Genomic DNA, 19,960 nt, shown 5'->3' with positions numbered 1-19,960 from the left:
ATCCCAGCAGGACAGCATATCCGATGTTACTAGGAGGTGTCTCTTTTTTTTTTTTTTTGAAATAAGCCAGTTTGCCTGGTGCTATATTAAAGAAGGTAGAGTATATTTACAGACTGGGGCAGAAATGCCCAGAGAAAGGAAAAGAAGGCTGAACAAGCAGCTGCAACTGATTGTGAGTTGTGACTACGCGGTCCTTACATGACCTTCAGAAGTTATGTTACTATTCTCGCTAGATTGGGACGCACCACAAAACACCTATCTCTTCAATTCATCCTTGATTTTGTTCAGTAGGCGTGTGCTATCCATTTCTTCTTTTTTGAAAACCCGCCTATTGCGTTCGCGCCACAGTTCCCATGCTACCAAAATGTACAGCATCTTTAGAGCCTTTGAAATTTCCTTTGTCGGGGCGATTGTACCTTGGAGCCACCAAGCTAGCAGCGAACTCTCCGGCTGGTACCTTGGGTCTGTCTAGTTTTGTGGTATTAGAATGCCTAATCTAATACTCCCTTCTTCCCTAAACATTTGACACCATTGATTTTTTTATACGCGTTTGACTATTCGTCTTATTCAAAAAATTACATAACTATTAATTATTTTTATATCATTATTTTATTTATTGTTAAATATATTTTTATGTATATATATAGTTTTACATCTTGATAAAAATTTTAAATAAGACGAGTAGTCGAATATTTATAAAAAAAAATCAACGACGTTAAATATTTAGGGATTGAGGTAGTACTACTTTTTCCTTTTCTTTGTTTCGAGACATAGGGAGTAAGGACTAAGATGTCGTCCGTTCTCTTCTACTTCTCTAGGAAATACTTTTTTTTTCAAACAGTCACGCGGTGTATTTTACACACAAGTTTTTTTGCAAATAAGTTGCTCGAAAAAAATCAAATAAATTATGCTTTAAGTTTATAAAAGTTAAATTAGCATACGCAGACGACCTGTCTGCCAGAAAGGTTAAACTTCACTGGCAATACTGAATACAGCTCTCGTGCAGCATCTTCAATCCGATAGTAACCATCAAAAGCACAATAGTGCAGTACTGGAACAAGCTAGACAAATCTGCAACATAATAACCACCCAATGCCTTGTAATTTAAGCTGAATTCTTCATTTACACCTGACTCCTGGTGACCACAGCAGGGTGATTCTTATTACGAAACACTAGCACAGATACTTCACAACGGGTACAAAGATAACAACAGAAACTTCAAATCAACAGCACACATATCAGGAGTACACTGTAATCAGTAAACAACATCCACGCATAGTCTACAATGTGACGTTCAGAGACCAACTGCACCCGCAGCTCCATCCACAACCATCAGATACTGCTTACAGGGTAACACCTGGGACGACGTGAACCCACTCCAGCTGCAGCACGATCACGCCACTTTCAACCTTCGCCAGCTCCAAAATGATGTCCTGGACTACCTTGCCATCCCTCCATGAAACGTGGCTCTCGGCGCCAAGGTAGTTCACCCCAACTGGGTAGATTGTCTTGATCATGGCCCTGTCAGTTACATGATTCAGATCCAGCTTAGCAGCATCGTAGATGTCAGTTACATTGAACTCAGCTACGCCCATGCTGTCATCCCTTGTGAATTTGTCCTCATCAAAAACTTCCTGCATATTTTTGGCAGTTCAGAAATCAGAGGCGTTTTCCTCGTACTTGGATGGGTGGAAAACAAATGCTCAATTATATTGGTATGAATCGTCCACGGAAGTATGATGGGTACAGTCGATTCTATTAGGAGGGTAGTTTTAAAGAGACAAACAAAAGCCAGCTACTAGCTAGGCGCCACGCACTGGGCTCTCTAACAGCAAAGAAACTAGCCTGTCAAACTGGAATTCAGTTAGCATTCTTACAAGTTTTACTGGCTTGGTAGGATTTGTGACTGAGAGCTGCAGCACTTCATTCCAGACAGGATTCATATTCTTCTTCTGGACGCTGGTCTTCACTTTCTATACCATCAGTAAAAACAACAATTCAGTTATAAAAGAATCAATAAGATCCGGAATAGGATTAAAAAAATGATGAGCATCCGCAGAATATAACATGGAAGCTTCTGCAAAAACTACAGTTTGAGAAGTTTACAACTATGCAAAATACTAAACTAAAAATCTTGTCATCATACTCAACATTACCATCTGCAGTAACTATTCATCTGGAGTGATGTTCTGTGAAGTTACGCAGCCCTTTAGTTAACAAGATTTGTCGTGACAGGGCTTATTAATCTGCTCTTCAGTTCAAGAGATTCTTCTTGCCGGGACAGCCAAAGGATTATTCCGTCCAATTTTGTTAAGTTCATTTCAAGTTTTCGTCAAAGAATAACTACCAATCTGTGATCTTTCAATATAGAATCACCAATTAGCCGGTTTTCGTAGGTCCACAAACAGGCTGGGACTGATGATGTGCGAGGGACAACTCAAATCGATTAATTCAGAATCCTTACCAACGTGTTCGCAAGTAATGCCTACCATATCCATCACCATGAACATAGACAAAAATATACCCTATGGAATTAAGCGGGGAGAAAAAAAAAACATATATCCGTCCCTGAAAATTCGCTAGCATGTCGGTGTCTTGCTCAAACGTCCCCCCCCCCCCCCCCCCCCCGGTCCCCCATCGCCAGAATGGCGAGCACAACGAGATGGCATCCCGACGGCGAGGAGAAACAGAGAAAAAACAAACTACAGGCGGCAGGGAGGGGATTAGGAGGGCAGACGGGGGTACAGGTACAAGCGACAAACCTGGGAGCCGTAGGAGAGGACGACGTAGGGGTCGCTGGTCTTGGTGAGCGGGTCGGCGATGACGAGGTTGGAGGCCCGCATGACGCGGACGTTGAGCTTCCCGATCACCTCCTCCTTGTGCGCCGCCGCCGCCGCCGCCATGTGAAGCTGCGATTCGTGGGGCAGTCGAGAGGAAGAGGACGAGTAGAGTAGAGTAGGTGGATGGATGGAGCAGGCGGCCGGCGCCGTTTATATAGGCCACGGCCTGCATAGTGCTCCCCTGGACTCAGTCACCCAGCTGTCAAATACTATCTCCATCTTATAATTACTTTAATTTCTCGTCTCGACTTACTTGGAAAACTTATAATATACATCGATTGATCAATAAATCTACTTAAAGTTAAAATATATTATAATATGCGAGGGAGGGAGTAGTTTTTTAAGTCCTAAAGTTGTGCACACGTTTAATATTTCCACTAACAAAGCACGTTAATCTTAACGAACAAAATTAACCTTATATGTTTGTCATTTTTAACACCATATGAGACATGGGTAGGGATGAAAATGGCTCGGAAATAGGCCAAAAACCATCTCTATTGTTTTTGTTTGCATATATTTTTTGGAATCGAAATCAGAAACCTCAGATGTAAAAATGGAATCAAATATTATCAAATACAAATCAGAGCAGATACGCTAACAGAAATTTATTGCACCATAGAAACCTTAACCGAGCTTTTAATTTTTTTCTAAAATAGTAGATCAAAAATTCCAAACATTAATAACTAATCATATATAACCATATATAGAACATTTTATTATTACAAACCAGTTCATAGATCACTTTATTAATGATTGTCGTGGCCCAATACCAAATAAAGGCCATAGTTTATCATTTATTATATATTAATGTACACATCTCACATATTATTACAGAGTTTATATATCATATTAGAAAGTAAAGTGCACATCATATAAGTTATTGTAAACTAAAGTGTTTGTGTATGTTTTGACTAATTAAGGACTTAAGGTTAACTTGTTGAAGTGAATTGGGCTATTTAGACTGATATTCTAGATTTATGGTATATAGGCCTGTGAAAATTCCAAGAAAATTTTTGAAAAGTTTCTGACCGGTTCCGATTTCCGATGAATAGTGCACCTACCGTATCTGTTTTCGCTTCCGAGAAAAACAATCCGAATATGTTCTTGATTCTGATAAATTCTGAAAAAAAATCAAACCGATAATTTTCGTTTCTGAACCATTTTCATCCCTAGACATGGGGTTCACCTTGTCTCTAATGATGGTGATGATACCAGGTACGGAAGTTCTTCTGTCAATGGAATGGAAGACAATGAATTAATGATAGCGCACCGTGTGTTACAAGCTATAGAAATTGCAATTTTGTGTTTTTTTTGATGTGGAATGCATTAGATCTCGCAAGGACAACCATATTTTAAACTTGGAAGTGGAAGTGGGGATGAAAAACAATACATGGAAACCTCGTTTTTATGGTTTTTGATAATAAATTAAGGAGATGTGTGGTGGGCTCGCGAGGATATGACTTTTTGTTGGAGAAACACATAAACATCTCGTAGCTAGGCTCCCGAAGAGAGCGTGCTATAGAGGAAAGAGATACGGAGCATGTTACCGTTGGATTGGGATTGGCAGTGACAAAGACATATAATCATAGCGTTCTATATGAATGTAATTTGTAGTAATTTTAGTTCATATATGGACCAGAAAATCATCATCATTATTATCTTTCTTGTAAGTATGAAAGATAAAAGATTTAGATCATAAACTTACAGTGATTCTCAACAACAAACTACTTTTAATCTTGGAGTAGAAATTTCTTAGTTTCAAAGTAAGAAGAAAAATTACAAGTACGTACGAGTTACCCGATTTTTGTTTGGTGTTTAAAAAGTGACTGATAGATAAGGAAGAAAATAGTGATAGCTTGACAAATAAATGACATCTTTGTCGCCATAGTCACAAATTAAGCACAAAATAGAATAATCATTTAAAAATACATGGGACCTCAATAAATACATGGCTGATCTCTCTTTCGAAGCATATAAGTGGGATTAGGGAGTCAAATGCAACGACATAATTGTGATAATACATCTTAATTGGTTCGTTGGTTTCTCGATAGACATGGATATATCGTTATTGTAAAAAAAAAGTTTGTATAATTGTGTAAAGTATTGACAACTTAAACTTTTGGGTAAAAACATTAGCAATTCTGTAATCCTAAATCCCTAATACTCCATAATGTTTCTTTTTAAATCATGTATAACTAAGATATGAGAATTTCCAAACAGTTTACACATCTGTATTCGCTTGAGATCACCAACAGATACTACTAGAAGACAACAAAACCTGAACACTGAACTGTCGCAGGTACAAGTCAGATACATCAAGCCTGAATTATTGCAGGCACATCAGCACATGTTGTATTTCAGCAGTATCATTTTCTGCTTGGATCATACATGGTTTGAAAAAAACTCAAGATAATCTTCTACCAGTTATTATTTATTTCGCATGTGGGCCCCTAACTAAAAATAATTAATTACAGACAGCTAACCTCACCTTCCCTGCCACATGTTGACCATCAGATGAGATGCATTGGCTTCTTTTTTTTCTCTACCTTGTGTAACTCGTGCTCCTTCATAATCAATTATCCTAGACCGATCTGATTGATCTGACATTCGAGCTTGAATCTGATTAATCTGTGCAAGTGATGGTAAAAAAAATTGATGATGATTTAGGCGATCGACTGTAGTTCTAAGGTGCATTTAGTCACAAAGTCAAATAGTGTGTGAAACATGTGTACTAGGTATATCATCGTGATTTGTGATCACTGCTATATAGTACTGTATTAATTTGTTGTTAATTGGTGTAGATTCTAGATATAGAGGTTCTGTAAGTCGTACCAGTGCATGTGATCTGGTTACTCTGGATCCATTTGTGCAATCTAATTATGGATGTATGTGGTTTGGTTTCATGGTTAGTTAATAACCTTCTGCGTGCTGTCACGGTGGATCTCTCTGCTATCGATGCTTAAACCTTAGTTATTGAAAATCACGATGTCAGATGATGCATTGTCTAATTAAGTGCCATTTATATATAGTGGTAAAGTCTACTTATTTATATATAGTGGTAAAGTCTATGATGAATTGCGGCGTGATACACATTTGGTTAGATTGTACGTACTCCTCCACTATTTTTTTTTGATACCTTTGAGACTATGGTTAACTATTTGTCTTACTAAAAATACATAACTATTATTTGATTTATTATGAAATACATTTTAAACATGACTTATAATTTTGCATATTTGCAAAATAATTAAATAATATGAATGATTATACCTAGATCCAGAAATCAATGGCATAAAATAAAAATCCGGATAGAGTAAATCAACACTACGAAGCATATTGTATCTCTTGTTTTCTTTATCTAAACTATCGTTAGATTCAGTTCAGAGCACTTAATGTAGGGATGATTGTAAAGTCAAACGATATATTTGTAAACTAAAAGTAATTTATAAATAAAACTTTCATATACTTATTCTTAGCTATCTAAAGTCAAAATAGACTGGAAAATAAACTATGATGAAAAAACTCTAAAATCAACTCAATTTTTAAGGTTAAAAATTTAAATTTTGGCTTATAAATATAAACATAAAAGAAAAAATGGGGAGGCAAGGTTGCTATCTAAAACACACTTTGCTTTCAAATATTGATATAATCCTAACAAGATGCATGGGCTAAACACAATCTATATGTGTTTGAAACATCATTAACAGCCCACATCCTTTCAGAAACTGCATATATGCATAAGGCAAAATTTAATTTAAAAATTTAATTTTGAAGTTGATTTTGTATTTTTGTTCACTGTAATTTATCCTATTTTTAGAACAATAAAAAAACATATGCAAAGGTTCTACCCATAAATTATTTTTAAGTGCTAATAAAGGGTTTCGCTTATACTTATCGTAACCGAAATGATAAGGTTTTAAAAGTATTCAAGGTTAAGCTTTTATTCGAGTTTTTTAAATGGAATAAAACCCGCCTATGCATCCAAAATGGTTCTATACAACCAAACAAGCCACCTAAACTCACACCCTTTTTAAAAGATTTGACACAACCATCAACTCAGCACGAGAGCTTATGCTGCACGAACTTACGCAAGCACAAATTTCAGAAACCATCTTACCCATACATAAATTCTTAAACCAAGATCAGAGAAGAGAAAAGACAGAAGTTGTGCCTCCAACCTTCTTATTAGGTTCAGTGATGGTAATGAGTCCAATCATTTTGCACTTAAAATTTAAATGTCGGGTTTAAAACGGGTTGAAAATAAAATGGTATAGAGTTTTGAGTTAAAAAAATTTAAAAATTAAATACGGTTGTGAAAGAATCCATGGGCCTTAGTCCATTCCCACCGCTGGTTCAGGCATTAGCTAGCACTTTGATTGTATGATCTGTCCAGCGTACAACTCTGACGAAGTTAATGGCGCTGGACCAATAATAGTGTTAACTTTGCAGACCAATTCATTTTTATTTTTTGAGTAAAATTCTGGAAGGCATGATACACGTTCTTATTGTCAGGCAGTCGATATTTGTGGAACAAATCACGAGAAAGATAAATTGGGAATCAGCTTGCACAGGCAATTTGCTTCAGCACTATGTGCTTTCACGTTTTATTTACTGTGTCTAACGGTTGACCCAGCCTAGCTGCTACCTGGTTGCATGTCCAACTTGCAGGAATTAGAATTAGAATGTGTTTGGTTACTATCTTGGTATGGCTGTTCTCACTCATGTATGTCGATATGATCATAGGTGAACGAAATGGATACCTGCTAAAGACACCTAGCCTGCGTCAGACGAGATTCTCAGGACATCATCCATACACACCCTTATCCCATAAGAAACAATATATAGGAGGGATCGTTCCTTTTAGGATTTGTCTATACCATCCAACATATTTTTTCCTACTAAATCACATAATTTGAACCATCAATATTCTTTTGAGATTCGTGCACACCTAGCCTTATATGTTCTCTCCTTACTCCCTCACTTCCTTGTCACGGTCATATTTGCCTCTCCCGTTCTGTCATCTCCTTGCAACCTTGGACTGCGCCTCGTTCCTGCTCTAACAACTCCTTGCCACCTTGTACCACTGCTTAGCTTCATCCCTACATTATCACCCTTTATTTTTTTTCCTTTCCATGCTCCTCTTCTCCAAGGGATGGTGGTGTTTATGTCCACCTTCTTCCCTATATCTAGCAGATCCTCCGTCGCCGGAAATATCATCGTTGGTTCCATCATCTAACTATTTAGGATCTAATGTCCTTACCACCAACACTGGCCCAATAGTTGATTCACAACCCCATAGCTTTCATGCCAAGATCACCACCTTGCGGCTCACCATTAGGCCAACGTCTCATATAGCCATCCTTCTATGCCTAGCAATCTCCCACAGTTTATTTCTCCACATCCCAAACCCAAAACATAAGTCACATGTCCTCACCATAGATCAAGGCTCATTAGACGTCGCCGAAGCATGAATCTTGGCACTAATTTGTAATGCTCTAGTTTTTGCTTCGAGGAAAAACATATTTTAATTAAAATTCATATTTTCAAAACTCTTTGGTTCTTCGATTGTAATTAGGGTTATGTGGCAAGATAGATCCCAATTTCATGCTCCTTGAAACCACAAATAAACATGTCCAATGCATTTCGTTGGTTTGGATGAGACTTCGAGTTCTAGATCCCCTTCCTTGAAACCTCCTAAAAATTTGTCAAACAAATTCAAATTTCAAACTAGAAAATAGATAATTTGAATATGATATGTGTATTAAGGGGTGCCTATGTCCCCCTTATATAGTATAGGAGATAAGACTTACGGATAGAGTCCTAATACAACCAAACTAAGATCTATCCTAACAGAGTAGAATCCGGTACATATAAGATTGATTCCCTATTCGGTACCCCATAACCTATACGTGTGTATATATATATATAGATTACCGATACTCTTAGTATAGGTATTCCACGTAAATAAATTTATATATATTAAAAAAATATATCTATTTTAGAAGTGTTCAGGCGGAGAAAGGCCGTGCGCGCCGATTAGTCTTTTTGGTCACACGCGGCCCCACTGCGCCCTTGCGCTTGTAGGCCGTGTGCCCTCCGCCGGCCTTCCTTGCATGTGCGCTGGGCCGTCCTTCCCTCGGCGCTGTGTGGGCCGTCCTTCCTTCAGCCTTCTGTCACCGTCTGCCTCGCCCGCGCACTCCAACATGCATCTGCGCCTGCCTCCTGCCAACCAAGTGCGTGCATAGGCTGCACCGAGCCATGGCCCACACATGCACAACACGTACTCATACATGCATACCAGGCCCCATGCACTACACCATGTACTGCTCCCCTTTTCTTCTTTGATTTTTTTCGCAAATTTCTGGCGCTTCCACGTAACTTGTGAAGCATGTCGTGCATTTCCTCTCCAAGCATTGGCTGCGTTCGTTTCAGCCTAGCCAGCTAAATTTTTTCTCGGTTTTCGTTAGCACGCTTTTTAAACTACTGAATGGTATATTTCGTGTGAAAATTTTTTATATAGAAATTATTTTAGAAGATCAAATAAATCTATTTTATAAATTTTTAATAAGCAATACTTAATTAATCATATACTAATTACGTTTATCGTTTACCGCATTGCTAATCAGCTTTTGCAATTTTCTACTTCGAACCCAGCCATTGTTCGTTCATCGTGCGTAACCTTAACCCCAACCTTATCATCCAGTATCCCAATCGTTATGAATCTCAACTCCTCATTAAGTCTAGTATATTTTTCGCCGTTTGATCAAAGTTGACCTTTAATAAATATGACATTCATTCCACCTTGACATTCGCTCTTTCCTAAGCGTAGTCCTAGTACACAAATATCAACACCTATTCTACCTTGTCATTCCACCTTGTCAACACCTATTCTACCTTGTCATTCCACCTTGTCATGAAGTTCATTGGCAAATGTGGACCTTTTGTCACCTATACACATATGGACGAAATAATTGTTTCAGGTACTTATGCCACAATCTGACTCACGTTAGTCACACGTACGTATGCTGACACACTCCAAGTATCATTCAAATTTTCCACAATTATCAACACAAGATTACGGCCTTTGCCAATTTTCCATCGCAACATAAAACCAACACTTGGTTTTACAGATATCAATATGTCGATTTTTGCCCGCCTACGCAACCACCGTAATGACCTCCATAAAGATACCTAATAACTTTGCACTTGTCTCGTTCCACAACGGCACACAATGCCACCAATTTCACCATAGCGCTCCTCAGATCGGATATGCCCTAAAGACAGCAAAGAGGGAGTCACGTCATGGCCATATTCATAAAAAGTGATACAATATATAAGATAATCAGCATGGATATGGTATAGAATCAATATTCGCACCTGTTACAGACAAAACCTTCAATAGTCGCGGATTAATTTGAAATTTTGGATATTGGATTTTTCATTTGCATTTTAGTTAACATAAATGGAACATATTACAAAATTTGATATTTTCAATTACAGTTTTTACTTATCATCTAGTAAAATTAACTAGATAGGAGAAAAAAATGTTATAAACGTACAAAAATTCCACATGTGCACCATATCACGTAGGATTATAGCTTAAGAGCATCTCCAAGAGAATGATCATCATATTTGCCGTACTTAAATTTGGCAATTTTATATAAAAAATATCCTTTAAGAGATTGACTATTTGACTTGTCATGCCATTTGAATCACTAAACTTTTGAGTCATCAATGGCCAAATCTAGCAACTCATTCCCCACTAGCAAAATTACTATTCATGGGTCCCACGTGGGTGGGACCCTTTGTCATCCTCCCATTGTCAGGATTTAGAGAGTACGGACAGAGAGTCTCTTAGAGACAGTGGCGAAGCTGCATATAAGAAGGGGGTTCCCAGGAACCCCCTCGAAAAAATTTTTAACTAAAGTTTATGAATTTTCACCATCTTCGATTCAAATTCAAATACCCGTGGCACTCCTTCTATTTCGCTCTAGCTTCGTCCCTGCTTAAAGATGCTCTCTCGAAAAAATTTTTAACTAAAGTTTATGAATTTTCACCATCTTCGATTCAAATTCAAATACCCGTGGCACTCCTTCTATTTCGCTCTAGCTTCGTCCCTGCTTAAAGATGCTCTCAGAATTTAAGTTGCCAAAACTAAAATAAATAGCTAAATTTTAATTTGGAGAGTTAAAATTTAGTCATTTTCTTGTATATACTCTAAGTCCATGTGGACTCGCAACCGATCGGAGAGAAAGCTAGGGAACATCAGAATAACATGCATTTGGAGCCAGGGGCTGACCGCTGACACAGTGGATGGTCCCGGACCACACAAAAATTCTCACCTTAAGCATATATATACACATATTTATATAGAAAAAATAGAAATAGAAGAAAAATATTATTTCTTAATATAAAAATATATTTTTGATCAATTTTATATTCTATTGTATATTTGCATATCATATTTGTGATAATTAAAAAAAAGTTAACTCCGTAATAAAAGTCTTTGGATACGTCACTGTTCGGAGCAGTAGCACAGGTTGCAGCAAACCAATCATGAAGGCACAGGTTGCAGCAATCTCGACAGCTGAGGGAGTGAGCGCAGATGTCCATCGAGCCAGGGCAGTGCAGTCGGAGAACCACACTAGCTTTGGCTGCTTCGCCGAAAGCAGTTTTTGTTAAGCACGGGGAGAGATGTATGTACACGTTGTTTGTACTCTTTAAATAGTTATAAAAATATGAAAAAATTTAACAGGATAGTTTAATATGAGTTATATCATTCCACCGACATGCAAATTTAAATTCAACTTCTACAAGTCGTAGCAAAAATAACAAAAACAATTATGAATATGAGTATACTTAGTTTTAGTTTTGTTTGTTTTTTGCTGCAACTTATAAAAGTTAAATTTAAACTTGTATGTTTGAGAAGTGATATAACTCATATTAATATATCTTATCAATTTTTTTCATATTTTTTAACTATTTAGATAGCATACAGGTGTACATACACCCGTGTGCTAATAACGGTTTCGGCTGCTTTGCCTCATCGTAACTCTACGGTTGTTCAGAATATAAAAAAAAAAAAGAAAAGGCGTAACTTTTCTAACCAGTCGAATTAACTAAGGAATGCCCATTAGCCCATGCAGATTACAGAGACCAACGGCCTCAGTTATATGGAACATGAATATTAATGCAAAACTTTGCCCTTTTCGAATTCTCATCCATATCAAAATATGTAGTCTTTTTTTAATAAAAAAAAGAAAATGCTTCTTATTAGCTCTATACCTCATCTAGAAACTATAACAAGACAGTTTTAGAGACGTGAGTGGTGGCAAGCACGAACGCCGGCCATGATCGAGAAGATCTCAGTCTACGTGCATGCATGTCAACCATCTTGATACTTACAGCTAATTAACCTAGCAGCTCAAGTGATCGAACAAAATCTCCATCGCTTCATTACATGTTGATTAGTTTCGCGCGAAATTTGTGACACCCTTGCCCAACCATGGCGCGAAACACCGTGTTCCAACAAGCGAGCCATGTCGGCGAGGAGGAGGAGCCCGAGGAGAGGCAGATCGCCGTCGACCCCTTCTCGCTCCGCCAGTTCTCCCAGCTCAACATCGACGGGCCGCTGCCCATCCCTTCCGTCTCCGTCGACCACCGCTACCGCCACGACGTGCCGCACCCGCACCGGCCGGCTCTGTTCGCCGGCGCCAGCTCCAGCGTGCCGTGCTCCGCCGCGACGTCGCCGCGGCGCCTGTCCGCCGTGGTTGCGCCTCCCACCAGATGGGACGCGCACCTGCCGGTCATGGCGGCTCCGCCTACGGGCGTAGCGTCGTCGAAGGCGCTGGCGGTCATGGCGCCTCCCAGGGCGGCGATGTCGAGGAGCAGGTCCTGCGCCGGCGCCCCGGAGGCGGATATGGAGGACGACGAGTTCGACGTCATCCTTTCGCTGTCGGAGCGCAAGGCGAGCGCACCGCAGCGGTGGGGCAGCGACGTGCCTCTCATCGGTGCTGGCGACAGCGCCGATGACTCGACAGGCTACGCCATGGCGGACGGGCGCGGCAAGAACGGCCGACGCCGAAAGGCGAAGCGCGGAGGGGAAGCGGCGCCGTTCACGTGCTGCCCCTTCCTCCCAGGGCTCGGCGCCAGGAGGACGGCCAAGCATCCACACCCCGCTGCGGCGCGCACGTCGTCATCGTGTTCCTCACCGGCGACGACGTTCCACAGCGTCGGCAGCGGCGGCGGCTGCGTGGAGTCCGACCCAGGCACGGCGCGGCCGAGCACCATGTCGCTTGCCGTGTCGCTCGAGCGGTTCGACTGCGGCTCGTGCTCGGCGTCCTCGCTCTCCGGCCTGGCCCTCGACGGCGAGCCGCCCTCGTCGTCGGCGTACTTCGACCTGCCGCTGGAGCTCATCCTTGGATGCGACGGCGACGACGAGGGAGACCTGCCGGTGCACGCCGCGTTCATGTTCGACAGCGACGGCATAAGGAAGAGCGTGCTCAGGAAGGGCGTGCGCCGCGCGGCGGCGGCGGCGGCGGCGCGGCCGTCAGTGGGGAGGATGTCGACGGACGGGTCAGGGCGCATCTCGGCCCGCCATGTGAGGTTCTCGCTGACGTCAGGGTCTGCGCCGACATCGACGCCGTCGTACGCGTCCGGCGTCCTCGCCGGCGATCATTAGGACTTCACCGCAGCATACCTGAAGCTCAGATCACGTCACAGACGCGTGAAGATCTCAGTAAACATATACTAGTATTTGCTGCAGTTAAAAATCTATTTACTTACATTATTGTCATATATGCATGATTAAATACTTCCATAGTTCCATGGATGAAATCCCGTTCTGAAAGAGCTAGCTTTCGTTTCATTTTTATTTAATTAGTCGCAAATTCTTCCCTTGAAAGAGTTCAAAGCAATTTATGTGCTAACAAGTAATTAGTGTGTTTTGTTTAATAAATTCGACAGTAAATTGCAAGCTCATACATACTTGAGTAGTTTTTACGGCAAAAGTTCCTATCTAGTTTTTTTTACCGTATTTAAAAAAGTACCTTAACATACATACTTTTATTTTTTAAGTATAAAACGTGTGGTAAATATGAACTTTTATTTTTTAAATATAAAACATGTGGTAAATATTGAGTTACTTTTTAAAGATGGTAAAAAAACCCATTCCTATCCCTTTCGCGGATTGCTATCATATTACTTTGTTCTCCAGGAGCCAATCTCTCCAAATGTAAGAATTTTTACCTTCAGCAATTAAACAAGAGAAGCCAAATTATCAGAGCTCAAAGGCTCCAATCAGGTTCAATACAAAACTGAAATAAAAAAAGAAGGAAGAAGAACAATCTGAAACAAGATCAGCATTTGGATTAGATTTTTCTTTGGTTCCTTTCTGTCAGTACACATCGCGCTTGCAAAACATATTTACATTTCTCAAGAAACGCTAGCTCGTATACTTTTAGTGGTCAATGAATTGTAAATTAAGAAGAAGCCTCCTTCAAAACCAGGGCTTCACAAACTCCACATCTAAAGCTATATAGGAGTGGCAGTTGTTCTTCCCCCTAACACCTACATCTCAAAAATTCATATGCGCCCGAACAACATCCTCAATAGGAGATTGGCAGATTGGGCAACTCCTGCTGCTTGATTTCAGCTGATCGGCGCAGTTGAAACAGGTGCACATATGTCCACACCTGAATGAATGACGGTGATAAGGGACACACTTAGCAAGATTGCGAGTGCAGTTTCTCGTTAAATCGTGAACATAAGATGTCATTTTCTAGGTTAAAGTGGGTCAAAGCACATAATCTACCCATGCAGATCATTACCTGTAAAGTAGAGAGTCAACTTGTGTTTGATGGCAGATGCAGCAGCTTCCCCTTTTTGCTGTTGTGTCAGGTTGGCTTGGCATCAACCCTGTTGAAAATAATGGCATCAGAAAGAAGTGGATGTTGAAGTATAAAAAGTGTGCATCAATGATTACAGATGAGGTAAAATTAAGATCTCAATAAGGTGCAAAGACCAAGTAGTGAAGAAGAACAAATCAAAGTTCACATGGTATTTTATTTCCAAAAAAAAAACTCAGCATGCCGCATTACAAAATCTGTCAATTCTATAAAGCAGCCTAAAGGTGCCATAGAAAGCCTAGCAAACTAACAATTATATAGTATTAGTTTAGAGAGTTGGTCGAGGCCAAGATTTATGAAAAAAGATGGTGCATAGTTTTGCTTTCAAGACCAGGGTAACTCTTTCCAATAGTCACTGCAAAACCAACTGTGTTCTTTTTCTCCAGATCTCATTTGACTGCCCTTTAAAGGCAACTTAGCTCGCTCACTCACAGTTCATATCGTCTTCAATGCAATCTTCTAGAGGAAGCCTTGGTTCTGATTTCTGAAAATGCCAGGAATATGAAAACCAGGCTCTTTTCTTTTTCATGCATATTCAGGACAACATTTTTGGTTGTTGCAGTCTAGCAGATAGGAAAGATAAACTTAGAAAACTTCACCACAACTCACCTGCTTCACGAAGTGCACTGCACACCTCCTCTTTAATAGAGTGCTGGATCTTTACTTGGGATGCAATACAACTTTCCACCAACTTCCTTAGTTCATATATTTCATGATGAACCTGTGCCATTTCACTTCTAACCCTGACTTCCATTTCCTATAACACAGTAAAATATAGTCAGAATATGACTTCTCCACAAACTGACTTGAATAGCACAAAACTTACAAGGAAATTTTGGTTTTCGTGATGTTGATGTTCAAATGTAGAATGCTGCCAGCTTTCTTGCTGGTGGATGCCAAGATGGGAGACAGGTGCTAAAGAACATGGTGCAGAGACCTCCTGATTGACATTCTGGGGTTCATCATTCTGCCTCCAGTATAAGCGCTCATTGTAATATCCTTCAAAATCATCAATCATGTGTTGTTGCCTTTGTTTGTGCAATATTGTTAGCAAGAGGTTGTTCATTTTATTGCTAAAATCACTCTCAAGAGACTTTGACACCTTTTTGCTGCAAGGAAGAGAAAAAAAAAAACCATGGTTTAATATGGTTTAGTATTTACAAATAAGACTTCTATGGAATATAATTGGCATATGAAGTAAAGTTTGAATCAAAGATAAAAAAAAGGAAAACATAGCATTATGTAAGTGATTTGCATCTAATTACTGGTGCAAATATGTAAAATGGTTTATTTACCTCTCAAGAAGATTACAAATGTCAGCATTGCCAGACAAAGCACGGCTGTCTGCTTGTGTGGCAACGCACAATGATCTCCATGAGTTAGGGGAGTCTATCCAGGGGCGATCATTAAACTCAATCTGAGTGTGATTCTCAATTGTGTCTTGATTCCAACTGTCTGGACTCATGGCATCTACTGGTGCCGGCCAACCAAGGCTACTTATCCATAAAGCCCTCTCTTCCCAAGAGCCATTAAGGCTTTGGTTGTCTTCCTCTCGTAGAGTATCACCTCTTGAGGATGGTGTGCAAAGTTCGCGCAATGTGCTTATGGTACTTGGCGAGACATCATCGACAGTACTATGCTCATCATACCTCACGAAGCTTGATGCCTCAGAATATTCCTGATTCTGGGCACACAATTTTACCATGTTTACACAACCTTCCTGATATTGATTTCCACTGGTGTTCTTGTGCCCATCATATTGTTTGTTGCCAGAATCATTAGATTTCTCAGCCAAAACATGGGCATCCTTATGTTGGTCATCAGCAATGCACTTGCTGAAAATAATAACTTATGTTAGGCATAGGCTACAAAAAAGGAGAAACAGTAAAACAATTACGATAAAGATCAAATTCTTTGTTGTTTACCCATTATTTTCTTGAACGAAATTAGCAGCATCTTGTACATCCGTGTACTTGTTATCATTTCTGCAATTAATTATGGATCAACAATAGTAATGAACAATTGCATAAGGCAATAGATAAGAATTTTTTTACTCCACCACTTCAGTTTTACAATGCAACCATCCTGAACTTAACTGCAACCTGGAAAGGACTAGGAAGGACGTAGACATAACAGTAGTGGAAAAGAATACATTGGGATGTTACATTTTCATATACACCAGTTTTTATCACAAACCATACAAGATGAAGTTTGGTTACCAAAGTGTGTGTTGTTTACCTTATGATACAGGCCTCAGGCTCACTTTTCAGAAAGCGTGGCCTGACTGGTCTTGGTAGAGTCCAAACTTCATCCTTAACTTTAACTCCTTGACGCAACAGCCTAAGACGAAGCATGGACTGCATGGAGTCAAAGAATATTTCAAGAACAGTGGAAGCCACATAATTAAGAAACATACTTAAAAAGTACTTGTGTTGCATAGATACAGTCCAATGAAATGAACCGGAGAATAGATACTCTCATGCATGAGTGTTGGCACTTGGCAGACAAAATAATGATAGCTGCACCATCTCAAAGGTGAATCTCTGTTCTATTTATCGATCTTTCATAAGAAGAAATAATCTTGTTCACAGAAATAAATAATAACACAATTTATGCCCTACATATGCCTGAATATGCAAAAAAGTTCAAAATTTGCGCCGAAAAAATTTATTTGCTTCCAAATACTGCCTATACTTCTACACACCGTCAATGTATTCTTCAGGAAAAAGTTAAGCTTTCCTGGGAAACAAGCCCATCAATATTCTCTGGAGTTGGAGTAAAGAATATCCAAAAATGTTCTAAGTAATGCAGGAACGTACCGTAGCATAAAAATCCAACCTAAAAGTTGATGCCATTAATAACAGTTGAAAAATTGCGTTGTACTTCCAATTAACAAACTGCTCTGTCATTAATCATATTTATGTGCAACAAGTGCACACTCTAGTGTAGTCATGTGGTATGTTTCGTGTGGTCTCTAGCCACAACCCTGCAGCATCCACAAACTCCACAGGACGTCAGATTCTGCACGTCAAGACAAACGAGCGATGCTATTCACTTGTGACATCTCGTCCACTAGATCTAACCGGAAGCGATCTTTCAATTTAGAGCAATTTTACTATTCTTGAGTAGGTACCTAGAGGTACCACTGTTTTCTATATAAAATTTGGTACCTCTTGGCTCTTGGCACCTTAGATACTAGAAAATACCAAATTTTATATAGAAAATAGTAACATCTCATGGTACCTCCTCGAGGATGGAAAAAATGCTCACCAATTTAACATCCATTTCTTCTGCGCTGAACATTGCTGCATAGCAATAGAATTATCAAAATATTCTTGGGTCTTTTAGTAGAGCTTTCGTTGATGTTGTGCTACATGTTGAACCAGTCACAACTAAAACTAAATGGCTATTAGCATCTCACTTTACGACAATCAAGTCATAAATTTAACTCATTTTTATCACGTTCTGATGCATATTAACGAACCTGCAAACAGGAACATGACAGTGTGGTTTGCACATGACAATGATCAGCAATGCCAGTTGGGAACATGATCTACCAAACAGCCATATGGCCCCATCCTTGGGGGACTAGAGGGTCAAAATCAACAACTCACACTTCTAACTTCTTGGCTCGTCTTAAAATAATGATTTCTCGATCAAGAAACAGAACAATATCCCACTAGTTAATCGACAAACAAGTACTTTGATCCATGATTAGTACTGGTAATTTGATCGAAATATCCAGTGCGTTATGGAAATATGTTTTTTTAAGAAAAAAAGAAGAATAGAGGACCGCATGAGAGAATGGGGAGCTCACCTGGATCCTGCCTTTGTGCGCGAACCGAGACACGACGTGGCGTTCGGCGACCGCGGCGACCTCGCACCTCCGGCGATGGGCCATCATGGCGACGAGCTCCTCCATTGCCCGGCGGCCACGAACTGTCCGGACGACCAGCTGCGTGGGTCTTGGGCAGTTGATGCCGGCGGTGGAGGGCGCGTCCACCGCGGCGCGCATCGGCGCCGGCGACGGGGGCGCGGACTGCGAAAGCGCGACCTCCTTACTGGCCGCGTCCAGCTCGTCGTCGGGGAGCGACGACGTCCCACTGAGCTTCTTGACGATGCACACGACGCGGCCCCGGGGCGAGCCCCCGTCGGAGTCGGAGGCCGGGTCGCCGCAGGGCCGCGGCGTGGCGGGCCCCACCGCCTCGATCTCCCGCCACCGCTGGATCAGCGACGACGCACGCGGCCCCGCGGGAGGGAGCTCCGCGGGGCCCGCCCCCGCCCCCGCCGTCGTCGACGACGCGTCCGACGGCGCCGGGGACGGCTCCCGGAACACGGCGGCGCGGGCGGCCACGGGGCGGGTGGCCGACGCCAGCGCGTTCAGCTCCGCCTCCCTCGCCCGCCGCCTCTGCTCCTGCGGCGCGGGCGCCTCCGCGGACGCCGTGGCGGCGGCGGCGGCGGCAGCCGCCGCCCACCGATCCAGTATCTGCCTCCTGCGCCTCGGCGTGGGCTCCGCCGCCGCCGCCGCGGCGGCGCCGGCGGCAGCAGCATCCTCATCGGCGAATCGCGGCGGCTGGGGCTGCGGGACGAGGATGTTAAAGAACCTCCGGGTCCTGGAGGGCCTGGAGGGGTCCCTCCATGGCGTGGAGTCGTGCGGCATGGCTGCCACCGAAGAGGATGCCATGGCCGTGTGGCCACCCAGACCCAAGGCCAAAGGTAGGAACCGCGCCTCCTCCGCGCGCTTCCCTGCCCTTCCCTTCCCCGTGGTCGCGGCGACCCCGGACGCGTGTGCGGTAAATATAGACACAACCCCCTCACCGCGATCCCGGAGCGGAGGAGACAGAAGAAGGGAGGATTAAAATGGAGGGAAATCGAACGGAAGCGACGAGCCGTTGCGCCCCCCGCCGGAACACACACACACAAACAGAGAGACACGCACGGAGTTGGGTGGCTCGAGAGCTATGTTTAGGCGGAGGCGGTGCCGGTGGTGGTGGGAGGCGCATCACGCGCGGCGTAACTGCGCTAGTGCCGTTGGCTCGGTTGCCCGCCGCCGCCGCGCCCGCGCGAGGTGGTGCGAATTTTTACGTGGTTTCGGGCCGGTCTCCCGGTGGCGCCCGCGCCGTGCCATGTGCGGATGCGTAATGCGTTTGGTTGGGTTGGTCGCGTCGCGCGTTGCGTTGCGTCCCGCCTGGTAAACCACGGGGCGGTCTTTAC

General features: G+C 41.9%; 3 protein-coding genes across 3 annotated transcripts; 1 reads left to right on the top strand and 2 right to left on the bottom strand.

Moving 5' to 3' along the window:
- Positions 1 to 1,072: 1,072 nt before the first annotated feature.
- LOC102718190 (GTPase activating protein 1-like) lies at positions 1,073 to 2,976 on the bottom strand. Its single transcript, XM_006657668.2, has 3 exons — positions 2,763 to 2,976; positions 1,878 to 1,973; positions 1,073 to 1,634 (listed from the first exon to the last, which is right to left on the bottom strand). Exons 1-3 carry the CDS (start codon positions 2,901 to 2,903, stop codon positions 1,344 to 1,346), a joined length of 528 nt encoding a protein of 175 aa, XP_006657731.1. The 5' UTR covers positions 2,904 to 2,976; the 3' UTR covers positions 1,073 to 1,343.
- Positions 2,977 to 12,345: 9,369 nt separating this feature from the next.
- LOC121054993 lies at positions 12,346 to 13,521 on the top strand. Its single transcript, XM_040526308.1, has one exon. It carries the CDS (start codon positions 12,346 to 12,348, stop codon positions 13,519 to 13,521), a length of 1,176 nt encoding a protein of 391 aa, XP_040382242.1.
- Positions 13,522 to 14,184: 663 nt separating this feature from the next.
- On the bottom strand, positions 14,185 to 19,724 carry LOC102703050. The gene is made up of 8 exons (XM_006658521.3): positions 18,564 to 19,724; positions 16,985 to 17,103; positions 16,672 to 16,731; positions 16,042 to 16,581; positions 15,573 to 15,855; positions 15,356 to 15,503; positions 14,669 to 14,756; positions 14,185 to 14,533 (listed from the first exon to the last, which is right to left on the bottom strand). Exons 1-8 carry the CDS (start codon positions 19,428 to 19,430, stop codon positions 14,416 to 14,418), a joined length of 2,223 nt encoding a protein of 740 aa, XP_006658584.3. The 5' UTR covers positions 19,431 to 19,724; the 3' UTR covers positions 14,185 to 14,415.
- Between the last annotated feature and the right edge of the window lie 236 nt (positions 19,725 to 19,960).

The sequence above is a fragment of the Oryza brachyantha genome, chromosome 7 (assembly GCF_000231095.2).
Source record: "Oryza brachyantha chromosome 7, ObraRS2, whole genome shotgun sequence".
Taxonomy (NCBI): domain Eukaryota; kingdom Viridiplantae; phylum Streptophyta; class Magnoliopsida; order Poales; family Poaceae; genus Oryza; species Oryza brachyantha.
This window is presented reverse-complemented; position numbering and strand designations above follow the sequence as displayed.

Coding starts and splice junctions, on each gene's coding strand:
- LOC102718190 (XM_006657668.2), bottom strand. CDS start 2,903: ATGGCGGCGGCGGCGGCGGCGCACAAGGAGGAGGTGATCGGGAAGCTC. Junction 1,974..2,762: donor TCCTCTCCTACGGCTCCCAG/GTTTGTCGCTTG, acceptor CTGATGGTATAG/AAAGTGAAGACCAGCGTCCA. Junction 1,635..1,877: donor CTACCAAGCCAGTAAAACTT/GTAAGAATGCTA, acceptor AAAAATATGCAG/GAAGTTTTTGATGAGGACAA.
- LOC121054993 (XM_040526308.1), top strand. CDS start 12,346: ATGGCGCGAAACACCGTGTTCCAACAAGCGAGCCATGTCGGCGAGGAG.
- LOC102703050 (XM_006658521.3), bottom strand. CDS start 19,430: ATGGCATCCTCTTCGGTGGCAGCCATGCCGCACGACTCCACGCCATGG. Junction 17,104..18,563: donor CGCACAAAGGCAGGATCCAG/GTGAGCTCCCCA, acceptor GACTCCATGCAG/TCCATGCTTCGTCTTAGGCT. Junction 14,534..14,668: donor GTTGACTCTCTACTTTACAG/GTAATGATCTGC, acceptor TCATTCATTCAG/GTGTGGACATATGTGCACCT.